The 20,161-nt window shown below is 46.0% G+C and overlaps 2 protein-coding genes across 5 annotated transcripts in view; both read left to right on the top strand.

Annotated features, from left to right (window-relative positions):
* Window positions 1-22: 22 nt before the first annotated feature.
* Window positions 23-14,795, top strand: kmt5c (lysine methyltransferase 5C). 4 transcript variants are annotated; one of them, XM_053850931.1, is made up of 11 exons: window positions 23-1,032; window positions 2,154-2,286; window positions 2,757-2,922; window positions 3,575-3,684; window positions 3,770-3,933; window positions 7,029-7,048; window positions 7,122-7,258; window positions 7,327-7,478; window positions 7,879-8,822; window positions 14,504-14,518; window positions 14,760-14,795. In XM_053850931.1, exons 2-11 carry the CDS (start codon window positions 2,174-2,176, stop codon window positions 14,778-14,780), a joined length of 1,842 nt encoding a protein of 613 aa, XP_053706906.1. In that variant the 5' UTR covers window positions 23-1,032; window positions 2,154-2,173; the 3' UTR covers window positions 14,781-14,795. The 4 variants fall into 4 exon arrangements, with proteins under 4 accessions (XP_053706906.1, XP_053706905.1, XP_053706904.1 ...); XM_053850930.1 differs by lacking the exon at window positions 14,760-14,795 and having other exon boundaries at window positions 14,504-14,557; XM_053850929.1 differs by lacking the exons at window positions 14,504-14,518; window positions 14,760-14,795 and adding an exon at window positions 9,246-14,462.
* Window positions 14,704-20,161, top strand: part of shank1 (SH3 and multiple ankyrin repeat domains 1) — a 50,504-nt gene continuing 45,046 nt past the window's right edge. Inside the window, exons 1-4 of the mRNA XM_053850916.1 lie at window positions 14,704-14,835; window positions 14,905-15,000; window positions 15,097-15,186; window positions 18,018-18,339. The gene's annotated coding sequence lies outside the window, so the exon portion shown is untranslated. The remainder of the gene's footprint in view (window positions 14,836-14,904; window positions 15,001-15,096; window positions 15,187-18,017; window positions 18,340-20,161) is intronic.

Raw genomic sequence — 20,161 nt, 5'->3', positions numbered from 1 at the left:
GATTCCGGTACTGGAGTGACAGCTTGCATATCTTGGTTTCCGACAGATTTTTATCCAATATTATCTTAGGACGGACATTTGTATTGCATTCTGTAACGCAATGTTTTTGCAGGAACTTCATCTTTTTTTTTTTAATCAAACACGTTTTTCTTAAATTTTCCCACAGCGAGTTTTTTGAGGGCAGATGTAGTGATGATGTGACGTCGAGCAATGAAGTTGATGGAGGACAGGCGTGCTCTTGGGACGGCCATGGTAGGCCGAGGACGCCATGAGGAAATGCCCTCAAGAAAGCATATCCTGGAATTAAAAACTCACCCCCGAGGAAACACATTTTTCCCACCTATTTTTGTGTAGCAGCCCTGCTGATGTCTTGCTACTATATATGGAGAATAATGGGCGTTTCCGATGCGACAGCCAGAATACTCGGAACACGGAAGCGTTTCGATACGTCTTTATTTTGTCGTCATAACTCCGAGTCTTGACGAGTCGCAGGCGTCCAGTGGTGCACTGTCGCAGCAGGCGGGAGATCTGGAATTTGTATACTGCTCGTCTGCCGCTGAACAGCAGCTTTAACGTCAACACACTGGCTGCCTCCGCCCACTTTGCACATGACCAATCACAGGGCGATCAACTATAGCCTACTTTTCATTTGTCAGATTGACCTTGACAGCAGCGAATAGCGGTGCTGGTGGGCGTGTCCAAGCGTGTTCGGTTGCGCTGGACGTCGCTCATCAACTTTTGCTATCAGCGGAGGCTCCGCAGAGCTGCAACTGATATTGCTCAATATCATCAATGTCCCGCGTCTCAGTCCAGCTCTTTTGACTCTCAGCCCACCAATGGTGACTGCGAGAGAGCCTGCATTCGCCGCGACGTCGACTCGCTCAGGAAAGGGCTTGGAAACAGGTTTTTTTTTTCTGCAGCGCTGGTCGTGGAAGGGCTCGCGGGATGTGTTGCTAGGCTAGCCTCCCGAGCGAGCGAGCCAGCTTGTTTGTCCACCCGACGATACTTTCGTTGACTACTAAATCCTCCCAGGTAAGTCTCGGTGACATGTCCGCCCATACGTTTTATGCATTTCCGCTTGGCTTCCACAAATCGGCCCTCCACGACGGGGCTTCATCGCTAACTGGATGCTGAGGGCTAACATGCTAAGCTATTAAGATATGTAACGTGCAAGTTGAAATCGTATTGAAAACGGGTTAAAACAGTTAGACATCCAACATGTTTGCCCCCCCACCGAACTACGACTGACTTTATTTTGCATGACAAGTTACGCGCTGCGCCAATGATCCGAGATGCAAGTACTCGATGCAAGCTTGATTTAATTATTCTGTCATGCAAACAAATTGACACCTATTCTACAGTTAAGATAACCATTACAAACCTTTATGTAGAATGCCCACGGTGATCAAGCGGTTGAAAATAACGGTCGAGTTCAGGGGGACGTGACGGCTGACATGTCGCTCACAAGTGCTCGAGATACGTACATGGCAAACGTGCACTATTTTCCCAGAAGAGTGTGTTACTGTCGAGTCCAAATTCCCGTGCATTACTGCTGTCTGTCATACTCACGTGTGTGCATGTGTTACAGTGTATGCGCGTGTCAATCAATAGGTCTGTTTGTTTGCCTGCGAGCGTTTGGGTCAGCTGTTGGCGTTTGTTTGTGTCCTCGTTCATGCCTCAAGTTCGGTTATGTACGCGCCGTGACACGCTGCTCTGCTGTACTGATCCATACAACCTGCAGGGTTTTGATTGCAAGAGTATTAGGATGCATCTAATCTTTTCGTCTCACTGCGTTCTTGGCTCTACAGCTTGCATTTATCCACTTGTTTTTTTTCGCCCATGAGAGTGCATTTATTAGCACCTAACTCACGGTCAAGTATGTGTAATTGCAAAGCTATTCGTTTTTAAGAGCTATAACCACATACATGCTTTTGAATTTGGAGGTAAACTGTGTTGCTGAATGGTTCTATATTTTTTTTATGTTTCCATGGATACTCCTTTGTGTTAACACTTAACTTTGACTACTTATGGTCACTTATAGTTGTGTAATGTAGTTGTGTATAGACTAGACTAAGCATATCAATATACAAGTATTTTGCCAGTTGTTTTGGCATTTCGTTCTCATTAGTTTCTTTCGTTTTCTCCCCTTGTAGCATGCTGATGGTGGGAGGACATGGACGGATGCACTAGAATGAGTGTGAGGGAGCTGTGTGAGACGGATGACCTGGCCACCAGTCTGGTGCTGGACCCTCTTTTGGGGTTCAGCACCCATAAAATGAACATCAGGTACCTATCATTTACAGTTACATCTTGTCTGTGCTATTTAGCTGACGTGTGTTCTTGTATTGATCAACCGTCTTGCACAACCTATCACATGCTTGCTTTGTTGACATGAAACAGTCATATCATTGACCATAAATGTGCTCTATAGCCTTGTCCTCAAGGGCGCCAAGAACTCCTGCTTGCCACAATCTGTCATGGAGGACACATTTTGAAATTTTGACCAAACACAAATAATTTTCAAAATAAGATATCTTCCTCATTTGTGAATAAAGATCCATAGGTCAAGTTTACAATATTTGATGATCTGAATGAATGATCTCTGATCCACCTGTTCATTCCTCACTCGCTGCACAACTTTCAAAAGCCAAATAATTTCTCCCAGACACACCTTAATGTAGTAACCTGTTCAGACCTTGTCTTCTGTGTATTTCTGCTCTTTTCACATTTGCCCTTATCTTGTTCTCCCATCACAGCACACCTCCAGAGGTCCGCCGCTGGGGGAATCTCAAGGAGACGCTCCTGCGTTTCCAGCGGACCCACGACTTCAGCGCGACGTTCGAGGCGCTGATGGTTGGTGAGCTGGCCAGTGAATATTTCAACTCGCTGGGAACCCACCGGCAGGAGCTCCTGAGACAACATGTAGGTTTAGACCACTAAACATGGTCTCCAGTGACGTGTTCTCGTCACAAGCAGAGGTCAAGGTTAAACAGTGCAATGTAATCTCAGATTATGGGAAAAGTGAACGTTTTGTGTGTTGCACCAGAAAACATTCAGCTCAGTAAAAAATAAGAGGTTTTATTGGATTTGGGTGAATTCTTTTTTTGTCATCAAAAAGAATCATCTGATATAAGCAGACTTGCCAGGAAGAACAAGGCGCTACAGCTTGTAGCCATTCGTATATTCATTTGTAACTTTAAGGAACCGCCAAGTCTTAAATCTCCTGTTTTTTTATTTTCTTCATAATCAGAATCAAATTTTTATTCGTTGGAAGCTGAGCTCAAGCGCTCAAGGAAGGGGAGCTGCGACTGTTGCATCCTTGCAATAGCCATCCGGTAGACTGTTCTGTAATTCGGGACCTACCTTTTAACTGGGACATTGTTACTCCCCAGAGTCTGCAACACTTTGAGAATGTAGACGAGAAAGAGCTACTCTGAAATAACTGTTTTACTCTGTGTTTAATTAATTTAATAATACATTTGCTTGTAAAAGCTGGAGGAGTCATCTGTTCTTGGTGGGATTTCTGGATAAAATGATGGTGATTGATGAACTCAAAGATGATCCGTGTTTGCAGGTGTATCGATACCTCAACGCCTTCCTGCTTGAGAGTGGAGTCAAGATTGAGTCGTGCGACAGATACTCCTCTGAGACCAATGGAGCAAAGATAACCTCCACCAGACACTGGTGATGACTCACTCAAACCACACTGTTTGTCGACAGCGGTCAGCCGGATCTGTGCGTTTGAGACATTTGACCCGTTGCGCCGCAGGTTCGCCGGGGAGCGGGTGGAGGTACTGCTGGGCTGTGTGGCAGAGCTGAGTCCCGCTGACAGCGCCGTGCTGCAGGCGGGAGTCAACGACTTCAGCGTCATGTACTCCACACGCAAGCGCTGTGCACAGCTCTGGCTCGGCCCCGCAGCTTTCATAAACCACGGTGAGTCTGTTGGTCGTTGTGACTCATTGTTTGCCATTATCGCTGCAGTGTCATTGTTCGATAGTTGAATTCCGTGGTGGAGGTTAAAGAACTATCGTTTGACACATTGTTGGGGAAAAAATGTCAACCAGGTTTTTCACGATGGCAAGGTGTTTTTGTAGATTGCTTTGTCTGCTTTGTTCTGCTTGCTGCGGTTCACCAGATACTTGGTCGTGAAATTCTTTGAATTGAAAAGGTGCCTACTGTTGTGCCTCTCTCTCCTATGTTTCGAAGTATGTCGTATTTACCACACTCTTTCACTAATTTCCACAGATGAAAGATGAATATATCCTCTCTGGTTCTTCATAAGGGGCTTGGATTATTGAGCCAAAAAACAATGGGGCAATATTTGAAATAAGACAGGAGTTAGTTAGTGTGTGTATAAATTCTATTATACTCAAGTACTTCTTCCTAGGATGTCTACGAAAGCATTGCCTTCTTGAGTGACTGGGATTCATCAAGAGCTAATTTTGTATTTGTGTTTTCGGTTTGGTGTCAGTTCATCAATGGAGGACGGAAGATCACTCTCTCATCAGTTCATTTCTTCAACAGGATCAGAATCAGAATCAGAATCAAATTTATTGCCATGGTCAGTGGGGAGCCCACTAACGAGGAAAGTGTTTTGGAATAACGTGCAGTCAAAAAAGAAAGAAATAATAAACTAAAATAAACTAAAATAACAACAAGGCTGTTCAGGAATTCAACAGTCTGACGGCCGAGGGGAAGAAGCTGTTCCTGTGACGGGAGGTTCTGCTCTGGATGGACCGTAACCTCAGAATCAGGATGCTGATTCTTCTTCAGCATTCATGAATGTTGTAGGATTACACTCTTGAGTTCCACTCAAAATTTTCACCTGGACACACTTGCAAAATTGTCATGCCAAACCGGTCCCAGAATTCCTCACTGTATTCTCTGCAGATGGTTCAGACACACCTTTCTCTCCTTCCTGTAACCATCTTCATCTCAAATTTACTGGACCTATGTGAAGCGAGGTTTTTGGAACAATGAACTGCTGAGAGACGTTTGTGGTTAAGCTAGTGAGCAGTTTAATATGCATTGTGCGTCACATCTGCGTGTGAGGGGCAAACAAAACGCCGCCATTTACAGTAAAAGCCCTGACAGATGGGAATGGGAAACACCTGTAACCGTGGAAACTGTTGTCAACAGAGACAGAGAAACTGCTGCTCCTGAATGCTGATTAGATCAAGTTCAAGTCAGGTGATTGGAAAATAGAATAAACACAAGGACGTTGTTGTTATTATTGTGCTCCATTTGACATCTCGTGGCTGCTGCCTTAATTATTAGCCTGCTTTGTGTCATGACAGTTTTCTGGCTCTTGATCAGCAACTTCCTGCTTGTGTTCATGTTGGCCTCAGCTCATGCAGCCCTTTGTCTGATTTGAAACTCCGGTATCGCATCATTGTTCTGCTAACTTCTCTGAAGAAAAAAAACTTATCGATGGAGACTGAATGTTTCCTGTCAATCAGTTGTGTGATGATGGGTTTTGAGGGCTCAGCGTTGACATATCGTCTGATGGAGAGATGGAAAGAATTTGTCGACCTGAGGGTGAATTTCTGAATTTGTTAAGAACTGTTATAACATTTGCCTCATTTCATCTGTTGCAATGTTGGCTTCACTGCTGCAGAGTGAGAGAAAGACTGTCTCATGTGGGATGAAACAAACTATAAGACTGATTATCTCCATGCTCCTTGTTGTGACTTGAGGAAAGTGAGCTCCATTGGCAATGACCTGTAAAGAGCAGTCACTTAAACTATTGGTATTGATCTGTTAGCAGCTGAATGTTGATGAATGTACTACTACTGATCGTCTGCTGCCCTCAAGTGGACTAGGCGAAGTGCTCGGTGTGCGTCATACAATATAATCTGATTTGAGGCTGCTACGAACCATTAGTTTTGTCTAGTCAGTGGCTCGAATGGTTTATTTGAAATGAAAACATTTGCAGCGGCCCCTGTGATGCAAGTTTCCAAAAGTTCTCCCATCTTGTCAGCCAATGAGGCTGACAGAATTTGGCAGGAGTTTTAGTGAGCTCTGGCTTTTATCTTGATAAGCTCTATGCATGAGTGATGAGGCTTTTTTTTATCTTGACAAGATGAGTCACGGCTTGTTGATGCAAAATAGAAAATGGATTTCGTGTGTACAGTGAACTTGATCTTTCTGCCAAGTGCCTCAGTTACACAGTCTAAAATATGTTTCTGTAACAACAGACTCCTCTATTCATTACAGCTGTGTTTTTACAATGTGAACGTGATGAGTTTGTTTGCAGAGTCACAAGGAGCCTTAAACTTTCATCACACTATATGAATATTTCCTTATATATACTTGTAAACCTAAAATGCTCAGAACGTTAAGCATGGCCAACATTAAGGTGTGAAATGATGCCAAGTGGCTCCTGTCACTCATGTCTCTCACACTTCGATTTTAAATCCTCAAATACCATTAAGTGAGCGTCACTTTCTTCTGGTAAAACACAGATTTGTCCCAAACATCGATAGGACCCACCCAAGACATCACACAAATCCTGCCAATTGTGGTATTTAAAATACGCACATTTTAATGTCTTTGCTCCGCGCTTTTCACTCCTCTGTCTTTCATCATTCACCACTTTGTCTCCCTCGTCTCCTTTTCTCTTTTCAAACTTAATCCTGCAAGCGCAACAAATAAAAGAAACCTAAAATAAACTTGGTGCCGAAAATAGCAGCAATATAAATAATGTGTCTTTGTACGCAGCTGTGATTGTGTTTCACTGGTACATGCTCATGAAAAGTAATCTCTCGTCTCTCCAGGACATGCTTTTGTTTGCCGATGATTAAATGCAGAGAAATACGAGCCGCTGTTTAAAAAGCAAATTAATTGTGACACAACTGTAAATCAATGCTGCGTTTTTTTAAGTAGACTGTATTCATTACGGGAGTCAAACTGTTGTTCCCCTGAGCTGATTGCCATGTGAAATCTGTGTCTGCGTTGTTGTAGAATACAAAATTCATAGAAGTAAACTGTTTCTTTTTTTTTTGTCTTTCATTAACTCCTGGCTGAAGACTGCAAACCAAACTGCAAGGTAAACAGAGACACAGCTCCCTCGGGTTCACCAGCCTTTGTCTGTCTACTGACGTCCTTCTTCTTGCACCCAGTTTGTCCCCGGTGAGAAGAATGGCGCCTGTGTGGAGGTGATTCGTCCCATCGCGCCTGGGGAGGAGATCACATGTTATTATGGTGCCAGCTTTTTTGGGGAGGGCAATGAAATGTGTGAATGCTGTACCTGTGAGAAGTAAGTCAGTCATGGTTTGTCTCTCAAACATGACTTGGTCTTGAGGTTAGCGGATTTTGTGTTTGCAGGAAAGGAGAAGGTCACTTCAGGCACAGAGGGAAGAAACCTGACAGCGAGGAGGCCAAGGACCCTGTGGGGCAAAAGTACCGCTTGCGAGAGCGATACCTCCGTCAACACAGGGAGAAGGGACACTTCTCATCCAAGCCTGGCTTACACTCAGGTCTGTTTGCGCTTCGCCCTGAGCTTCCATGGTCATGCTGGCCTTCACTGCACATTGGTGCACCATCAAGACAGTTCTAACTTGCTCATGAAGCTCCTTTTAGTTCTCTACAGTTATAATGGGAGTAAATTCAAAATCCAGATCTGATCAGATCTGTCAAATCTGTCTTTATATCTGTTTTGTTTCATCAACGTTATTGCTGTTTGTCATTAAATTTTATGATCCATGCTTTATTTTTATGGCATGACTTTCAACCCCTTTCTGTCATTGACTGATTGCTGTGACGCAGCATCAAAAAATGTATCCAAATGTTCGTGTTCAGGCTTCTATTCGGAAAGATCCTTCCATTTCACCGTAAATAAAACTATCTATCTGAAACTATCTTCGTTTTTCCTCTCAGCCATCCCCTCCAGGAACTCCTTCACCCAGCAGATGAGGAGAAACGCCTTGAAGAACCGGAAACTTCATCAAACGAAGAGGTGGAGACTGGAGAAACAACGGCTCTCTGGAAAGCACTCTTGGAACGTTTGCGTGGACAAACGGCAGCAGGCGATTCCCCCAGCTCCCCGTGTTGACATGAAGGACCTCAGAGTCAGCGTACGCCGCCACTCAGTGGAGTTCCTGCTTAGCTGCAAGGATCCAAAAAGCAAAGAGCGAGCCTTGCTGCTCCAGCTGGAGGAAGAATATCTGAAAGATAAGAAATTGACTGTTGAATGTAACGGTGCCGATAAAAAGGCTGTGGCTTCCAACTTGAACACTGTGGCAGCACTGCAAAAGCCTACACCAGAGGTGACATGCCCAAACACAGAGGCAATCAAAGTTTTGGATCCACTGACCTTGTGTGGATCGTCGAGGACAAGGAGCTGCGCTACGATGGACTCTGGTGACGCAGCACGTGCCTCAGCCGCCATTAACTGTGGAGATAAAACTGGCCGTGGAATAAGAGGAGGGAAAACACAGAAGAGTGAAACTGACGACACAAAGTCTGAAATTACGCCAAAAACTGACATCAACAAGAATTCACGAAATTCGCAGGTTTTGGTGGAGGGATTGAAAAAAGCGCCCGACAATCCGCTGATCGCTCTAAAGCAATATGTTACTGTCAATCTGTCCAGACTATCAGTCCTGCCAAAGGTTCGTGCCGAGAAAACTGTAGAGGACATTGCGGAGAGGGCTGAGCTGAGAGGAAAGATGAGGCAGATCCAGGGACTCAGGCCGCTTGTCCCAACATTGCAGGCAGAGAAAAGGTGCCCTGGTTCTCAACACATTCAAGTAGCAGCCTCAGAGACAACTGAAAGGAAGAGGGAGGTGAGGGAGTTGACTCCGCATGCCACTAAAGGAAAGGTAAGGAAGCACCCAGCAAGTGAGCGTGTGGCTGATTCATCACATTGTGAAAGAAAAGATGAGGTTAGCCAAACGCAAATTGCATTGGGAATAGAATTGGCATGTGCACAAAAAGACCAGAAAGCTGATATAACGGACAAAAGTGAGAAAAGAAACTCTGCATCCAGTACAGAATGTAATATTAAAAAGTCCCAGAGAGCCGTTGAATGTGAAGTTGTTTTGTCTGGCAAAAAACAGGCAGATGTGCAAATGAAAGAACAGGAGCAGGGTGTTGTTGTTGTTAAACCTCAAGAGCAATTTAGTACAAGTCTCAAGAGACTGCCAGCCTATCTGCCTGCAGACGACATTGTCATTAAGCCAGCAAAGGTTCTAGTATTGGATATCTTTAAATTCAACAAACCTCTCATTGATAAAATGTTACAGGGAGAGATGTCTACCTCGTCTCCTGGACAACCACAAGCACAGGAAATGCACAGAAGTAAAATTAGGTGTGGGCGAAGTCGGCGCATGGCACAGAAAAGGTTTATAAAAAGACGAAGGATGCAGCACAGGGCGGCAAAAGTGAAGGCTCAGGAGAAGAAAAGTACAAGAGGAAGCTTGTGCAAAGAGAGTCCAGTTACAATCAAGACAGAGACTTTTGAAAGTCGGATACTGTCAAATCCGAGACGTGAAGGAGCGCCAGCCACCTGTCCAAATAATCTACCTCTGAAGTCGCAGATTTCTGGCAAAACTCAGTGCCCTCCCCAGTCACATTTCCAGTCCAACATACCTCTGAAGAAACGTGCATTTCACAGTTCTGTGGACTCTGAAGTCAATCAGAATGCTTTGTTAGACCGAGTTATAAACCCACTGAACTTAAGAGAAACTAGACAAAAGCCCAAGTTGTGTTCAGAGGAGAATAGCAGCTCCAAAAAAGACGAAAGAGGAAGGGTTTCCAGATCAGAGACTCAGAAGCTGAACTCCAAGAGGAGTATCCGGCAGACTGCGTTTAAGCGGGTTCTTCGGCCTAGAAGTACTGAAGAACAGCGAAGCCATTTGATGAGGAAAGTGAGAAAATGTAAAATGGAGGGGTCAGATGAGGATCAAATGGGAAGTTCTGTGCCATTCGTGAGCCAAGAGAAGGAAACAATAGCTCCCCATCAACACCATTCGAATACAATTGAAATAATATCCTTAAAAAGTGAGGAGGAATCCTGCCAGCAAGAAATACATTCAGAGCCGTCAAAGCCCGATCTCGATTTTAGGATTCGATTCAAAAGAAGAAGAGGGAAAGTTTGGGAGTTGCAGTGCCCTGGAATCGACACAGTGGCATTTAAAGCTGAAAGGGTGGACGGTTTCAGTTGTGATCCATTCAAAGCCATCATGGACTCTGTGTCCATTTTAAATAAGGAGATGCAGGAAGCTCAGGCACATGTTCAGGCCAGTCGCAAGTCCAAAAAAAGGTTGCGCTTAAAGAAAAGACATAAAGGTCCTGTTGAAGAAAACAATACGGTCCCGCTTGTGGCAGATATTCCCAGATCAACGGAACACATACATTTGGGTAGCAGTGGGGAAGGCCAGAAAAGCGACAGCTCTAGTGGTGAGGCTGTATCAGTGATAAGAAGAGAAACAAAAGTCGAAGCTGGTCCTTTCAGAAGCAGCTGCACCTTTGAAAGTGGTCCACAACACAAACTGTCGTCTGAATTTGATTGCAGTGGCCTTACTTTGCCTGTTCTCAAATTACGGAGAAAAGTGCAAGATATTTGGGAGGTGGGCAGCCACGATGACGAGCCAACCTCTCCTCAATTCAAACCAGAGGCCAACATAAAGAATGAATTCAAAGGTCAGACGCTCTTGAAGAAAGGGCTTCTAGATGTCAACAAACTCAAAGATGAGACGCCTCACAGACCGAGCTGCAACCTGGCCCTGCAAAAACCAGGGCCACTTCAGATGTCTCTGTCCCTGTCTCCACTGTCCCTGTCATCCCCTCTGACTGACAACAGGACTGAGGCGATCAACGCTGCCACAAGTGTCATCACTGAAAGACTGGAGATGAACCATGCAGGAAGGAGAGTGCGGCACAAAATGGAGCGACCAAACAAAAGTGGACTGGTAGAAACACCCACTTGTCTCAGTCATAGTCTTCAGCAGATTGACAACAGTCTCTCTCGGCTGTCTGAGGGCTTGTGTTCATCGCAGACTTTTGAAAAGTCCGCGTCCTCCATCCATGCCTCCTGTTCAGTCAATCAGCCTCCATCCAAGTCCCCTCCATTTGCACCGGAGAACATGCTGGCCACTGAGCCCTCCTTCCCTAATGTTTGCGATGATATTCTGGACTTTCAGTGTCTTAACTTTGAGGGTTACGACCAACCCCAGAATATACTCCCTTCCTCTCCGTCTGATCTTTGCTCTCTGGAGCCACCAACAGACCCATTTAGCAGCCCCCTTTCTCACAGCCCGTCTGACACCTGGAGTTCAGAAACTCCATACCTGGGCCCACCAAGTCCAGGAAATAATTTCACCAGTGAAGATCTACAGTTCTTTCCTGGTCTTGTCCCTTCAAAAGCGGGCTCTGTTCCCATTGACTGTGATTTAAAGGATGCCCAAAAGGAGAGACTAGCTCCCATCTCAAGTTTTACTTTCTCTGGTTTCTCTAGCTCTGAGTTAGCAATGAAAGATAGGATTGTAAATAAAAGTGCTGGAGCACGATTGAGCAAAGAGGACATCAAGTGTCAACCCCCGCCCATCTTCAACAGGCCTCGAATGTTTGGCACCGGATCCTCTTCTGTTACATCGCAACAAACACCAACCTCAATGAATGCCAAAGCAAGCAGCAGCCAGTCGAAATCCCAGTCCAGCCTTAAATCAATCGGGCCTTTCCATCGCGTGAGCGTTCCGACCAAATCCAACATTTTTTCTAGCACTCAACCGAATACGCTCCGAGGAGTCTCCCAGTCTCCCTCTGCCAGGTTGGCTCCACCATCTCATCTGACAAACAAGTTTCTTGCGCCTCAACTGTTCACTTTAAAAAGTCCCAACCCCCCCGATAGTCCTCTGAACTTCTCTGAGAAGCCCTCGTCAGTCATTCACCGGGTGTTAAAGTTTCAAGGGGGGAACCAGACCCAGAACCTTTACAGTGGCCCATGTAAGGAATCCACTGGCAGCCCTCTCTGCTCCAAGACATTCAGTCCAAGACCAGACGGTGGAGACAAGGCCAGTCAGAGACTTGCTGCTGGTGGGGAGCGTCTTCACAAAGGCCACATTCCGCATCAAAGCTTTGGAAAGGATGTCATCTATCATGGGTCTGATGTCGGTGTCTCACGATCCACCCTTCAGTCCCACACCGGCAAATCAGACTCTTCATTTACACAGTCCTTCAGTAAAAAGATGCCATCTGAAAAACACGATGGTGGCGAGAACGTTTATAAAAACTTTGCAGCATTGCCAAGACCCTTCTTTTTCCCGAGCAAAGTCCCGGAGAGTTATTTGCCACAACAGGACAAGAATTGTAAGCAGGACAAACCCTCCCATCTCATCCAAGACAAGCACCAGCAATTTTACACTCAGCAAGATCCTTTTGACTTCAGTTTTGGCTCCAGCCTTTCGCCAATGCCTCAACACCACGGCGCCCAAGCGGGCCGCACTACTCCTCCTGGAACACCAACACCAGCGAATAAAAGTCAGTCAAACTCCCAGGCTTCTTTTTCGTATGGTTATCAAGGGCCTCCTTATGTACTCAACTTCAGCGGGGATCATTCGCTGACCCTCGGCCTCAGGGATGGCCCTGACGGTTACCCGGGCCTTGGCTCGACAAATTACACCTACCACTGCCTGATGGAGCCATCAGGCACCCAAGGTCGGCTTGTCCTGGAACCATGTGGACCGCAGCTGTCTAACCCTCCTTCCTTTTCTTTGGGGGGATTCTCTGGGCATAAAGGTCCAGATGAACACTGCAGGAAAGACATGCAGCAACAGCAGTTTCAAACTGGGGAGCACCAAAATCTTCCCCACTACGGACCTGTTACATCTTCTCACTCCATGGGGTCCACAAAACCCCGCCGGGTGAGGCTAGTGGTCACAGATAACATGGTGGACTTGGATCTCCAGTACTCCGACTGATAACTGTCTCTCGTCTTTGCTCTAATTTATTGTCCCCAGAAACCCTGCACCTCATTTTCTAGGAGATTCTGGTCGACCATGGTGGTTTGACTTGTTCACAATTTTCTGTAACATTTTAGCCAACTGTGAATAAAAAACAGTAGAATGGATTTGTAGATTACACCATTTTAAATATAATACTGTATATTACTACCTATATTTGTGACCCAGATGAACTGGGCCCTCCTCATCGGTAACATAGGTAGAACTTTTAGACGTCGGTCACGTTGATGTGTACCAGTGTTTTTTCCTCAGGCAGCTTTGTGCCTCTGTTTTTGGTATGTTCGTATGACTTTTTAAATCACCTGGGGTGACAGCCGCCTCAATTTTTATATGATTGATCTTTTCCTCACCTGTGCGCGTGCGTGTGCATGCATCTGGCGGCTGGTACGTGAGGGATCAGAGTACGATACCGTGTGTCGTTGGGCCTGACTTGGTGGAGGCAAAAGGCCCCTGCATGTAGTGTTCAGTAATATCTAATATATGTATTCAAATATATAAATATATAATATTCAGCTTTTCTGAGTGAGAATGTGACGTGAGTTGCAGCCTTTTATTGCTGCTCCTGTTAAACCGTAATTGTTTTTTTTTTTTTTGTTTGTTTTTTAAGGAGGCTTTTGAAAATCAACAATGTCAAGTGAGAAAGCTAGAATTTCCCGACATGTTTGACTGAAACGAAATTCATACACATCTAATGTCGCATGAGGTTTGCTGCTTCAGTCACTTAAAAGTGTCTGATTTATTGCAAGTGCCCGCTTTGGACCAAACTGCCACGACAAATCGGCAGATGATTACAGCTGGGACTGCATTTTATTTGGTCTCTTTGGAATCTTTTCTGTTAGGTTCTGGCTTGTTTGCCTCAGCCACTAGAGGGCACACATCGCTTTGGAATATTCAGTCACAGTTGCTTCATCGGGCCAACTAAAGATGACTGAGAGGGATCCTTCCTCTCACCACAAGCACTTTCTGCAGAGGTCGTGAGATGTAGTTTTCTGGCTGTAGTACAAATCAAAAAGAAAGAATGTTAAATAGTACCATAATTGTCTCGCAGATGAGTGGCGGAAATGACTTTATGTTTGGGCCAGTTTTAAAGGCGTTTTCGAACAATCTGTTGAGCTGGTTTATACCACAAGTTGACCTGCATTTGTCGCCACCTCAGGCGGGTTTGTTAACGGTTGATTGTTGAGGTGAACATTCCTTGTTACCTTTCTGGCTGATATTCACCGACAGCACCCTGTGCTCTCGCCCAACAAGGCCAATTATTTATTTTGAGTGTCCTCTCTCTTGAAATGGTGCTTTAATTTATATTTCACTTGTGCAGACTATTAAATGTTTCTATGGTTATTTAAAGGGGACAGAATTATTCTATTGATATCTGAGTCAGACACCGTTCTTGTTTCAACTTATCGGTAATACTTTTTTCAAAATTGTCGTACAGAATATCTGCTGTAGAAATGTTCAACTGTAGCTTATGATATTAAAGATACTGAATTACAATTTTGGTGTGTTCAAATCTCTGCTGAAGGTTTGTTTTTGTTCTGCAGGATCAGAGAGCGTTGGTGAGTGGGACCACTTTCATTTGAGCCCTGTGCTGAGCGAGTTCTTCTGCTATTGTTGCTCAATGATCAAGCAGAGTAGCAAGCATTCTGCTGTCCCAAAATCATCTCTGCTCAGGCAAAACAAACAAGTGCAACAGTGCCCTGGGGTGCTCCACTTCTGAATGAAAGGCTCTCATCACAGCGAGGTGTGACCTCAATGTCACACCGTATTTCAGTTGCTGCTGTGTTCGTCTTATTGCAGGAGCAGCCCATTTCAAACTAGTTTCTGCACTCGACTTTGCAGACTCTTCTCTCTGGAGCCGTGTGGTATGAGAGAGGTCAGTGTCCTCTGTTTCCAGAAGAAGCTGGATATGCATTTGCAACCAGTCTGTTTGTCGGTCTCCCAGGTTGAAGGCAGATACTTGAGTTTTGCGGTTAAGCCTCAGTGGATCACATAAATCCTGCTCGATCAGCAGAAGCCACGCCATCACAGCAGCTTGTTGGTATGCCAGTCAGTGTCCATACTCTACCACAGTGCATGATTCACTTCCCTTCCTCACCATCTCCTCCTCCTCCGTCGACCCACTTCTCCTCCACAGGAGCAGTCAGGGAGTGACGCCATATGGAGCAGGTCTTTCATAACCGGGATGTGAGGAGCAGAGCAGGAGAGATCATCTTCAGGAGAGGAGGTACAGTGAGATGATTAGACCAACAACAATGTGGGGCTTAAGCTCCTCAGCTGTCACAACACCACTTAGCCCTCCTCCTCTGCACCCTGCGATTCAGCAGTCGGAGCGCTCGCTGCAAATTTCCTCTTCTGGTCCCTTCAAGCTGAAAATGGACAGCACAATCCCATTTTCCTTTTTTTCAGTCTTAAAATCTCCATTATTCATCCGCCCCTCACTTTGTCTTGCAACATTGTTTCTCCATTAACCGTGTCGACATGAGCGCAGCTGTGCGACTCCATGTTCCTCTCTGTTGTTCCTGGACTCCAGGGATTTTTTTTCTGCCATGGCAGCAGGAGAAACTGAGATGGTTGAATTCAGTGGAGCTGCGTCGTCACAACATTTCACTCCACTGATCGTTCACGCGAATTAGTCCCGGGTTTTGGATTAATTAAGGCAATATGACAGGGATTGTTGACTTCATTTATCTCAGTTGAAGGGGAATAAAATAAGAAATTTGTCATCAAATCAAGAGAGGGCTGTTAACTCTCCACAGATTCTGCATTTAAGCGCCATGATGGTGGCGTGAGGGAGTGGTGGAACATGATATTAATATATTATTATGTGGACTATTAGTGGACTGCTGGTGCCCTTATTTGTGATGTAGTAGTCTGGAAGTATAGTTGATCTGAGGTTGCGGGGGTAGTAGCTGCAGAGTAAAGAGGCTTCTTGTCTCTGCTGTGGGGCCTCGTCCCAGTGACTCACCTGATGAGGGGACACCCTGCGAAGAAAACCTTTGTGATTGTGTTCACGGCAACACTGGTGAGCACAGGTTGGAGTGCAATCCTGTTGTTGGATACCAAGTCTTGGTGCAACCATTCGCGTGCAAGTTGTGACAGTATCGAGCGGAGGCGCAGGGTGACGACTTCATCGACATGATGTTGTTTTATGGGGATCATGTTCATCAGCTGCGGCTCACTGCTGTGAAGTGACTTGTACAAGATCTAATGTCGACTCATGCTCTGGATGCAGTGCTGCCTGTTGGAGCTATTTAGACCTGTGATCAAGAGAGGGAGCCGAGCTCTCCAGCGACTGCCAAAATACGTGATTGTTGCACACCAACAGGAACACCGAGTGGGTTTGCTTATGCATATTGATGAAGACGACTCCTGCTGTAGTGATTGTTGCTGAGAGTGAATTCAGTGTTGCTACCTTGGTTTGCTTTTAGTTAGACCTGCTCGCCTGTTTACACCCCTATCTTTGATTGAATCAATTGACAAGTTAAAGTCCTGCATTGACTGGACTGCACGTCACATTGAGATTCCCAAATGAGAACAAATGCTCAAAAATACCTGTGGCACGAGCAAGGCAAATGAATCCACCCTAACATCCACATGTCGTGATGGGGCTGAGTTCAGAAGTGAAGGCAGCTTCCCGTGTGAGGAGAGAAACACTGCTGCGCAAAGCTTCTTTAAGGACTCTTTCCCAAATGTTCTACTCACTTGTTCACAAATACATGGAATAAAAACCTTTGCATGTTCCGCCAGATGTGGCGGAGTGTGGTTCACCAGAGATGCCGCGAATGCCTTCTTAAATTCATGTTAGAGATGCACAAGATCAGTCAATCATTACCAAGCGGAGGCAAGCTCATCATTACTGCGGCACACACAGTTTCACAAATACAGTCAAAGCTTTACCGAAGGAGATATATTTGACCAATGCACTAGATTTTTGTGGAACCATCTGGATATCTTTAGACATATCTGGAGGCCAACAGCAGAACGGAGCTTCATTTTCCTATTTTGTACGAGTCCTTCAGATTCTGGCTGACCAAGAGATCTCATTGTGTAATAGTTTTCAGAATTGAGTGACGAGGCTAACCCCCGCATGAGTCACTGGCTAAACGCAGAGGTGGACGGCCTCCGCTGTGAGAGGTGTCATCTCCTTCACATCAGTCTCTGAGCTGAGACGTAATGAGGGAAGAAAACATGCCTGTTAATGGCGAGCTGAGATGTTTGTCCCGGCGATGCAGAACCACAGTGATTCATTAGTGGCTGTTTGTGTGCAGTCTTCCGTCAGTGCGAGGAACAAACTTCGCCTTGTGTCAGAGCAGGGTGCTAACAAAGCTGTTGCTGTAAATCACCCAACCACTTCAGACTTGTGAGACACTTGAGTAGGCTGCACGGGGAGAGGGAGCGCTTGATCGAAGGGAGCTCTGACGTCCATGAGTGACTGGAGTAGAGCTGACCTTGTGCATGTGGAGGGGCAAGGATGTCAGCCTGTCGCCTTCACAGACCTTTTGCTGCAAGGTGACAGCCATGAACAAGATGGCTGTCCAACCTAACCTAACTTTGGCGCTAACTGAATCAGTCGCTTGATATTCAGTTCACCAGCTCAAGACTCCTCCCCCACCCTTCTCTTCATGTATGGATCAAGCATTGCAGCAGCTTCATGCATCACCGAATCATTTCTAATTCATATTTCGGTGGATTCCAGTGAGCGAGGTCTTGACTCGCACAGAAATGTTGTGGCATTTCGGGCCGCAAGTTCAAACGCAACCCCCTAGAGTTGGCGGGTGGATCCTGCTGCATTTGAGGCGCTTCTGACATGGAAAAATGGAGGGAGACTCTTTTTCCAGAGTGGAACTCCGTAACATCAAAGACACAGGGATGGAGAGAAGGAAGGAGGGGTGAGTCTTGTATCTGGGTAATGATGGAGCGGTGAGAGCAGGAGGGAGGAGAGAGAGCAGGCGACCAACCAGCACAAGCACAGATAGAGAGAGAGAAAGCTGCAGGGAGGAGGGTGAGCAAGGGATGAGGAGATCACTGGACTGAGTGGTAGAAGTGTTACTACAGAGCTGCTGCTGCTGCTGCTGGAGGAAGAAGAAGAGGAGGAGGAGGAGGAGGAGGAAGGGCTGAAAGCGGAGGATTCTGCTCCATCCTTCAGCATACAGCAGGACTTCTTCAACACCCGGACCCAGAAGAACACAAGGACTAAGAAGGGACAAGATCGAGTTGATGTGACAGTGAATCTTCTTTCTTTCATCCCCCTGTTTTTCTTATCCTCCTCACTCGCCCCTCCTCTCCCTCTCTCCTGATTCCTCTGCAAAGCGCCGGGCTCTTTTTCTACTCGTCTAAGGAGCGGAATTTCTATTTCAGCAGGGATTCTAACAAGAAAGTAAGGACACGTTCTGTCGTCTCTGTGGTGGATTGGCATGTGATTTTTGCGGTTTGTGTGTGCATGTATGTGTACAGCAGGAAGGGATTGTGCTTTGCGGGTCAAAGTTTGGTGCATTCATGTAGAGCTCCTCCTGCACAGTCAAAGTCACAGATGCTCAGGCTGTCAAATATCTTTCTGCTGCAGAGATGAGGACCGCCTGGACTTCTGTCCTCAGTGGTGAGATCTGAGCTGACTGAATGATCTTGTGATGCCCCGCCCCCTCCCACTATACCACAACTGCAATGCAAACGGAGGCAAGAAAAGCATTCAGGTCAATTGGTGATGCCATGTGTCATGGAAGCAGGAATCATGGCAGAGGAGGGTGAACAAGGATGTTACAAGAAGCGCCTCTCTATCACTCTTAAGGACAGAAAGGGTTGCCTGGGTTGCTTTTGCGGCTTGAGGACTGTTCCGAGTCTGAAGACTTCATAAGGTTCGTACCAGTGCCGAGGAGCATGGTGGCTCATATGATCAAGTCAATTAATGGAGGTGTGAGAAACTGTGGTTGACTAATGGAACAAGCTGACTTTGAGGTTGCAGATTTGACCCCATGTTTAGGGTCTTTAATGGCATGACCCTCATGCAAAATATTGTCCAGACGGTTCCTGGGTCAGAAGCTATTTCAAGTCCAAGAGTCAGTGTCTGTGGTAGAGCATTCTAAGGTTGAACCGCCGATGGAAAGCAAGGGTGAGCTGTCCAGGATGGAAGAGCTGCCACCTTCTCTCCTGTGGTGTTTCTGGCTGGAGCAGCTGAATACCACACGGTGACTCCACATTGGAGGTGTAACACTGGGAGTACATCATCTGTCCGCACTAGAACTGTTCTGTTCTGTACTGTTCAAACACTAAAGCGAGGAGAGAAGATATCTAGACATATTTGGCATCTGATTTCATTTGGGTTCCCCCCAAAGAAGGGGATCTGGGAGTCACCGAGTGTCCAGACGCTGCTCTGATTATATTGATCTGTTCAGCACCCGCTGAGAGAGGGCATTGAAATGGTTAACTCTGAAAAGGACCTGATTCTGGATCTTCCCTGAAGATGTGAGAGATCAAGCCAACCTCTGTTACATCATCATCTGAGAGAATGGTTTCAGTGGCAATGAAGAAATGGCAGACACGTTTGTCGTATGTTTCATTGCAGCAGACGATTGACTCTCACGGTGGCAGAGTTCAAGGTCCTGCAAACACACTCGCTCACCATCTCTTCCTGACTGGATAAAACTTCCATCGGTTAGCATGAAGCATTTCCCCGCCTGGAACTGTGACCCTCGGGGAGACACCAGAGATGTATTGCGACATTGTAAATAAAGGATAAGAAGCAGCTGCTGCCTGTTCTGATACATCAAACTCCTCGTACATCTGCATGTATCAGGAGGCTAACTAGCGCTTATGATTTCTCACCGGAGGATGCGGACGACATGCATGGCAGCTTGCTTTAATACTGCAGAGGTCGTGTGCCGTTGGGCGCCTTTGAGGACAAACACAAAAGCTGCTTCAGCAGTGACCACGTGATCCGTGTGTGTTCTGCGCGCCCACATGCTACTTTGTCTTTTGTACACTGATGTGGACCAGTGATGGCAGAGATGAAGCTGCTTCTCTCATCAGAGGAGCCAAAACCGATCAAGTACATGTGTCGCTGGTTGCCATGCCGACTCGTGAGTCAAGGTTGGAGTGGTTCTCTGAGCTCAAAAGCTCTCGTCACGCCAAGCAGGTGAAGAATGATGATTTCACTTCATCCTCAACTGCTCAGTCAATGAGGTCGCAGGCACCGGTTGAATCAT

The sequence above is a fragment of the Synchiropus splendidus genome, chromosome 19, assembly GCF_027744825.2.
Source record: "Synchiropus splendidus isolate RoL2022-P1 chromosome 19, RoL_Sspl_1.0, whole genome shotgun sequence".
In the NCBI taxonomy this organism is placed as follows: domain Eukaryota; kingdom Metazoa; phylum Chordata; class Actinopteri; order Syngnathiformes; family Callionymidae; genus Synchiropus; species Synchiropus splendidus.
The sequence above is the reverse complement of the archived record's forward strand: the minus strand, read 5'-3'. Positions and strand labels throughout refer to the sequence as shown.